Source organism: Triticum aestivum, chromosome 6D, assembly GCF_018294505.1.
Source record: "Triticum aestivum cultivar Chinese Spring chromosome 6D, IWGSC CS RefSeq v2.1, whole genome shotgun sequence".
NCBI classification, from domain to species: Eukaryota; Viridiplantae; Streptophyta; class Magnoliopsida; order Poales; family Poaceae; genus Triticum; species Triticum aestivum.
In genome coordinates, this window is record NC_057811.1 from 483,940,622 (window position 1) to 483,948,756 (window position 8,135).

Genomic DNA, 8,135 nt, shown 5'->3' on the forward strand with positions numbered 1-8,135 from the left:
TTCAAATAGGCGACACTTTTTAACAATGTTTTACAACTGCGCCATTTTTAACATGCCCGAGCACTTTTTTAAACTAGATGAACAACTTGAAATACCAAGATGAACGTTTGTTAAACACAGAATGGGCATTTGTTAAACACACATCAGTTTTTTAAATACAAAATGACGCCTTTTGCAATGATGAATATATTTTAATGCATGAACAGTTTTTTAATTGCGTAAAACAATTTCTTTAGCCTGTATATCCAAACTGACCAGCCATGTATCTGGACCCTTTCTTCGCAAAAAAAAACCCGGAACATTTTCGAAGTACTTATTTTTTTAAATATATATAGTACAAGGGGAAAATGAAAACAAAAGGTGAAATAGAAACCGATAAAGAAAAAAACATACACTGCAAAGTCGAAAGAAGCGTTGACCGGGCCTGCCCATGATGGAGAGCCCCTGCACCAGCCCGGCATGCCCGGAGGGCCTAGATTAGAATGGCCGTTCCGGCCAGCCCACGGGCCTGGCGATAAACAATCACCCGCCCCCGGTGCTACTTGGCACTTGCAGGTTCCAAAACCCTACTCCTCCCCCCCGCCTCCCTCCTTCCGGATCCTTCCCCACACACCTCTCCCTCCCCGCCGTTTCTCCGATCCGCCGCCGGCCAGCCGCCGCCGCCATGTCGATCCGCATGCTGAACCAGAACGCGGAGGTGATGAACAAGTCGGCGGCCCTGGCCATGAACATCGGCGCCGCCAAGGGCCTCCAGGACGTCCTCAAGACCAACCTCGGCCCCAAGGGCACCATCAAGATGTACGCCCCTCCCCTCCCCTCCCCCCTCTCTCCCCGCACCGCAAGGCGGGCCGCCAGATCGCGCGCGCCTCCTTCCCCTCTTAGGTTTGCGTAGGCAGATTCGGAAACGACGGCGCCCGGGTGATCTGCGCGGTTTCCCCGGGCCTCGCGACCCATCTCTCACCTGAGCGCGCTCGTTAGAGGAGGGCGGGGATCTATTTTCCCCCCATTTCGATCCAGGTTGCCTTCGTCTTGTGGGTTGTCGTTAACTGGCTGTTCAGGTTTAGAACTGTATGTGGGGGGAATAATGCCCACGCTAACAATCTGCTTTCAGCAATGCTTTGGCTTTTGGCCGATTGGATCAAGTTGGGGTTGGTATTTACTTAGTTGCTGCCAAATTTTTTAGTTGTTGAAGTATAAAATTAGGGTTGGTTCATGGATAGATCTTTAGGCACAGCGACTGTGATGTTTGCTATATCTGACTGTTTCTTTGATCTGTGATGCGCAGGCTCGTGGGTGGAGCTGGCGACATCAAGCTGACCAAGGACGGGAACACCCTCTTGAAAGAAATGGTATTAATTAAATATGATGAATGGCCTTATGATACATGCTCTTCCGTCCGGTTTCTGAGGCTTTTGTGTTGTTGCTATTCGCAGCAAATCCAGAACCCGACAGCAATCATGATTGCGAGAACGGCGGTGGCGCAGGACGACACGAGCGGCGATGGCACCACGTCCACGGTGCTTTTCATCGGGGAGCTTATGAAGATGTCTGAGCGATGCATCGAAGAAGGTCTGTACATGGGGTCCCATCCCTCTTATCTGCTTTTGATGATTCTGATCATTGATATGGTTGTTGTTGCATGAAATTTGCTGCTTGCATTTGAAATGCTGTTTAGGCATCTACGAGAGCTCTATACAGTTAAACGTGATTATCCTTTTCATAAGGTGTACCCCTTTTTGGCCAAATATGTGCTTGTGCGATGTTTGCTGTTAATCTTTCTGAACTGTGTTCTTCTGCTGGGGATCATGGGCTGGTATTCTGGCTTAATGCATCTAATTAGTTGGTTAGGATTACGAATGTCTGCTTTTGCATAGTAATGCAATCTTGACATGTGAACACAAGTGCCTACACATGTGAAGATAAATAATAGTTGACCTGTGCCACTGTTTAACGTTTATGGGTGTTGCGTCCTTGAGATATTTGAATGTGACTGTAGCGCAACTAATTGGCTGGATCAATAGCCAACTAAAGATAGAGAGTAATGCAGTATAATTTTGAATTTTTACTACTTTTAAGATAAAGACTACTCTTGCAGCATGGCAACATGAATTTTATCGACAATATTGTGCTCTGAACATGCATTTCCCAGTTGGTTGCTACACATTAGAGCCAAAAGACTAACCTTAAAAATATGGGCCTTCTGCTCTTAACTTGTGAAAAAGTGTTACAATTGCAGTGCTGTTTCTTAGAGGGAAAACCCATGTGCTTGTATGGTAGCTGTCTTCTTGCTATAGGTTCATAGTAACCGGTTGTTATTTCTGCAGGTACTCATCCACGGTTTTTGGTTGATGGCTTTGAGGTTGCCAAGAAAGCAACTCTTGAATTTCTCGAGACATTCAAGACACCAGTTGTTATCGGTGATCAACCCGACAGGGAGATCTTGAAAATGGTAGCAAGAACAACTCTTAGGACAAAGGTGATTGTACTCTATTTCACCATTTTTCTTTGCAAACAAATGTACACATATATACCAAGGCTTACACAAAATTTGATATTTTGTAGCTGTATGAAGGATTGGCTGATCAGTTGACCAATATTGTTGTGAATGCGGTAATGTTATATTTCTTCTACAGTGTTTCCTTTGGAGGCTTTTATTCCACAAAATTGCTTAGCATATTTCTATTTTCTGTATGGTCCATGCTGTAGGTCCTATGCATCCGCCAAAGTGATCAACCAATTGATCTTTTTATGGTGGAAATAATGCATATGCGCCACAAATTCGATGTCGACACACGTCTGGTATGTATTGTTTTTCTTTTCTTTGCAGTTTGCCTAGTATAACATCCTTCTGAACTTCATAGACCTGTGGATAAATAGTTCATATGTATTTTCTGTCACAAGCTTGTGAACATGGTTGAACACCTGTTCCTTTGTTTTTTTGTAGATTGAGGGTCTGGTCCTTGACCATGGTTCTCGGCACCCTGACATGAAGCGCAGAGCAGAGAATTGTTACATCCTGACAGCTAATGTATCACTGGAATACGAGAAAAGGTGCATACTTTTGCATAGAGTGCTTTGTTGCATACTCTAGTTCTATTAATCACCATAGATACATTCTCTCAATTTGACTGCACCAAATATAAGAAGGTTCATGCTTCAATATTTGTCAAAAACATGTAGAATCTTGCCTACAATCGTGGACTTTAGTCAGCTTATGTTATTTTCTTGCACGTTGTGGGGCAACTAGTAGTGCACAGCAGCAGTCTGTCTTTACCTGTTTTACATGCATCAGTGAAGGGAAACTGTTTAACTGACGCATAAGCTTCTCAGTGAAATCAATGCAGGATTCTTCTACTCAAACGCAGAACAAAGAGAAAAGATGGTTACTGCAGAGAGGCGTCAAGTTGATGAACGTGTCCAGAAGATCATTGAATTGAAAAATAAGGTATTTGCTTAGCGTCTCTCTCTCTCTCTCTCTCTCTCTCTCTCTCTCTCTCTCTCTCTCTTGTGTGCGCGTTTGGAAAATGTTGTCTTCACGTGTTTCCTTGGCCATGCAGGTTTGCGCAGGAACTGACAAGAATTTTGTGGTGATCAACCAAAAGGGCATCGATCCTCCGTCCCTTGATCTCCTAGCTAGAGCTGGGGTAACCAATTCTGACTTGTTTCTACATGATGGTTCTAATTTACTTACATTCAACCTTGATCTGTTTGGGGTTCCAGATAAAAATTTGTCTCATGGTGTCACCAGCTGAACTTGTAACATGAAAGTTGATATGACATTATACACAATGCTACTCTATAAGCCACAAGATGTAACTATCTAAAACCTAAGCACGACGATCAATATTTCAAATGATGGCAATGCAATAAATTATTCAGCTTTCAGTTCATGCATTGTTAATTTTGAAGTGGCAAGTTCTTGCATGGGGGCCTTGTTACATTTTAAGCTCAAGAATTTGCATGCTGCAGATTATTGCTCTCCGAAGAGCAAAGCGGAGGAACATGGAGAGACTTGTGCTAGCATGTGGCGGCGAAGCCATCAATTCAGTTGAAGGCATGACTGAAGACTGTCTTGGCTGGGCTGGGCTTGTCTATGAGCATGTTCTTGGAGAAGAAAAATACACGTTCGTGGAGAATGTTAAGAACCCTCACTCCTGTACTATTTTGATCAAAGGTCAGTTCATTCTCGAGAAACAATAGGATCTTTTCCAAAACTACCTATGTTGGAAACTTACTATAAATTCATCTCTCTTCAGGACCTAATGATCACACCATTGCACAAATTAAGGATGCCGTACGAGATGGTCTAAGATCTGTGAAGAACACAGTTGAGGATGAAGCTGTTGTGCTGGTATGATTTGTAAATTTATTCTGCATGACAGCAACTAAACAAATGTTTGGCTAAATAAATATGCACATTTGAACATCATATAGCTGAGCTTATGCTATCGATATGTGGCTCTCGATTTTCGAAGGGTATTGGCTTTGATTAGGATTTTGTAGTTTGCATGATGTGCCTGGAACTTTATGAACTACTTGACCATAGTAATTTGTCATTATATTTTTACCTTGGTTGTCATCCTGGTGCGTTCAACTTGATATATGTTGAGGCATTACTTGCATTGTTTGTTTGGGTCAGGTGTGACATAATTCATAGGGGTAATAGTGTTGATGCTAATTGATTATGTTGCTCTTAATTATTTTCTTACATGCGTTGGTGCTGTCTGACCGGTTGCTTGTGGCATCCATTTTATTATCGCAGGCTGTCTTGTTTTGCTTGAGGATCTTGCTTAGTTGCTTTGGATCTTGGTTGACTTGTGTTTTCTTTGTCAGCTTATTATATTTTCTATTTGATTTGTCAATTGTAGGGCGCTGGAGCGTTCGAGATGGCTGCAAGGAAGCATCTCATTGACAATGTGAAGAAAACCGTTAAAGGAGTAAGTGCATTGAATAATTGACATGCTCTTTTCTACTGTACCCATATCAGTATGCCAGTGCTAACTTTGGAAGCTTAACAACAGCGAGCCCAACTTGGGGTGGGGGCATTTGCTGATGCTCTGCTCGTTATCCCCAAGACGCTAGCGGAGAATTCGGGCTTAGATACCCAAGACGTTATTGTCTCTCTTGAGGTAAGCACGTCCACTTGTTGTATTATCTTTTCCTTGCACTTCTGTTGTCTCGAGTTTGTGCATCAGAAAAGTTGTAACTGTATGCGTCGGCTGATGTTCCACACTGTACAACAGAATGAGCACGACCGTGGGCTGGTGGTGGGGCTGAACCATAACACTGGCGAGCCGGTCGACCCTGAGATGGAAGGTATCTATGACAACTACTCGGTGAAGCGCCAGATCGTCAACTCGGGGTATGTGACAATACAGTGTTCATTTCTGAGCTGACTCGTTCATTCTCCAAAAAAAAGACGAGTATTATCTGTGACGTATGTTGACAAACGAACTTTGGTTGTCTGGTGGTGCAGGCCCATCATCGCGTCGCAGCTGTTGCTAGTGGATGAGGTGATCAGGGCGGGGCGCAACATGAGGAAACCAACCTAAACCTTCCAGGCCGAGAAGACTTTTTGTTTGGGTGTTTTTCTCTGTGGGGTGCCGAGTACGTAGCGAGTAGCGATGTGGTGGGGTGGAATGCTTGACTGGAAGAGATTGTACTTGTAACAACCCTCGTGACAGTTTGTCGAGATCTGTTTCTACGCTGGTGTTTGTATGCAGAATGTTTTTGTGTTGGATCAAGTTGAGCAGCTATGTATTTTTTGTGTGCGTGTGTGTGGCGATTGGAATTTTCTGTTGAGCAAAGCCTGCCTTTAGTAGGGGCGTAATCTTAGGCAGACCTGGATTGATTCAACACACAAATTGAAAAGATATGCTTGTATTTGTTGCGGGAGCAAGAGTCTCGTCGTTTTGGGTTCTTGCGCCGTAAGAATTTGTTGTTTCCCCAGTCCGGGCCGGTTACGGCCCGTAGGTCGGTTACTGCAGAAAAGAAACGTCAACTGATATCTTTGCTGTCGGCCTTGTGTGCATGTTTTTCTTTTTCGAGTAGAAACCCTTGTGTGGATGTAAACGGCAAGATACGCAAGGCCTGTTTAGTTTAGTTCGACATAGTTCATTTTTTGAGAAAAAGAAACTTTGTTGAACTTGGGCTGAAACCTACTTGAACGGTACGCCGTCATGCCCGTTCCGGCCCAGTGAGACCGTGCTTTTCCAGCCTGTCGAAATACGGACGTAACCCAGAAAAAATCACAGCTCCTGCCCACTGTATTTCACCCGCTTTTTGGCGACACACATTTTATTTATCCACCACCCATCCTGCCGTGGAACATTGAGATTATGCTCTAACTTATGAAATACTGTATAAAATATAGCGTTGAGAGTAATAATTATTACGACTCGCACACAAGCGTACGTCGACCGACCGTGGTCGCTTTCTTGTACGTAGGCATCGATCGACCGACCATATCGTAATTGATTGGACGGCCGAGATATCCGATTCTGAAAAGGCAAACGGCCGGAAAGAATAAAAGAGAACCATCACTCTACTTAGAGAAAAGGTGGAGACCAATCTGTTCGTGTCGCGCTGCGGCTCAAGTCAACCACCATTTCTTCTTCCTCGTGTTTGAAGCGCATCGACTCCAACGCGGATCCCCTGCTGGACTGGATACCAACAAATGTCCGTGGACAAATCATATCCACCAAATGTCAGCCACTTGTCCAATAAAAAGACAAGAGAGAAGGAAAAGAGAGGGGGAAACGAGTTTGTGGTGGGATACAGACAAAGCTTTTTTTTTTTATAAAGCATGCATGCTTGTATTCAAATCATAAAATAATACAAAGTCTTTAACCCGTATAAGCGCACCCCTAACGCACACATAATGAGCCAGAAAAACATAGAGCACCCTAGCATAATAACCAGTAAAACGCGAAGATCTCCGGAGCTGTGTGTCATCGTCCCTGAATCTTGTGAGAAGACTCCTCCGGCAACCAGATCCAAGCAGGTCATCATCTTCCACCACGGCATAATCGCCGCCACGTTGCTCCCCCTTTTCTTCGTTCCGGCGCTGAAAAGACATGGACAGACATATGTATCCAACACACCTGCACCGGCCTTCGCCATCTGTGGCTTTGAGTGCCGCGGTATGAGCCCCTTCTAGATAGAAGAGAACTGAGATCCGGTTCCTACGCCGCGGCTAGGCCAACCGCTCGGGGAAAACATGATATCCCTCTAGCAGCAACACAAAGAAAAGAGGAAGAACGGTAGCAGGAAATCATATCGACATAGAGGAAGAAGAAACTCCGTCTTCACACAACCACCACCCATCTGAGGTCCAACCTGGCCGGTGTCGGACGACCTCCAGAGACCATAGCCCGTGACCTCGACGAGATCCGGGGATCCTCCACCCTGTTGGCTCCTGGACGGAGGCAAGAGCCCCGCCTGTCCGCGAACGGAGCCTGGGGTGACTTATTCAGACACGACGCCGCCGCAACAACCTCAGCAGCGTCCCCCTCAACCCTAACCCTACCGAGAACTCACCCAACGTCCAGATCCGAGGTTCCCCCTAGCTCATGCTGTCGGAGCGGCAATCAAAGTTGGCGGCCGCCACGCATGTTCGGACTGCCCCCAAACCTTTCCCCGCTTTGAGGATGATTGTGATATTTCGAGCATCCGAACTGGTTTAGACAGATTTGGTGTGCTGCGGTGGATAACTACAAGTGTCCGAATTGTTTGGTCCAAACATTTACAGATGAATCCGCGTTGGAGATGGCCTCGGCACCACCACTAGTGTTGCTTGTTGCTGGTTGCCACAACGGCTTCAGAAAAGAAAGTTTGTTGGTACATGGATTTTCGATTTTGGATAAAATAATATCTCTCTTTTCGCGAGAAAAATATAATAGTGACCGTCCAAGCGGCAGCCAGGGCCCAGGGGAGATGAACTGAACCTGGCCCGACCCGAGCTGATCATCAGTGAGTGAGTGAGTGAGTGCATGACCACTCTGCTGCCTCTTGGTCCGATCTAGCCGAGCCTACCAAGTGGTGCCATGTCTACCATGCCGAGTACTAGTACAAAATTCTGTTGCCAATTAATTCAACCGATCATAATTTCGTGCAGCCAGCCGGACGTTTCAGAT

General features: G+C 45.2%; 1 protein-coding gene across 1 annotated transcript; it reads left to right on the forward strand.

Moving 5' to 3' along the window:
- Positions 1-540: 540 nt before the first annotated feature.
- LOC123146221 (T-complex protein 1 subunit zeta 1) lies at positions 541-5,899 on the forward strand. Its single transcript, XM_044565828.1, has 15 exons — positions 541-798; positions 1,286-1,349; positions 1,434-1,569; positions 2,325-2,476; positions 2,563-2,610; positions 2,707-2,799; positions 2,945-3,051; positions 3,331-3,445; positions 3,558-3,644; positions 3,970-4,174; positions 4,257-4,351; positions 4,869-4,937; positions 5,022-5,129; positions 5,244-5,362; positions 5,477-5,899. The coding sequence occupies exons 1-15, from the start codon at positions 665-667 to the stop codon at positions 5,550-5,552; spliced, it is 1,608 nt and encodes a 535-aa protein (XP_044421763.1). The 5' UTR covers positions 541-664; the 3' UTR covers positions 5,553-5,899.
- Positions 5,900-8,135: the final 2,236 nt, after the last annotated feature.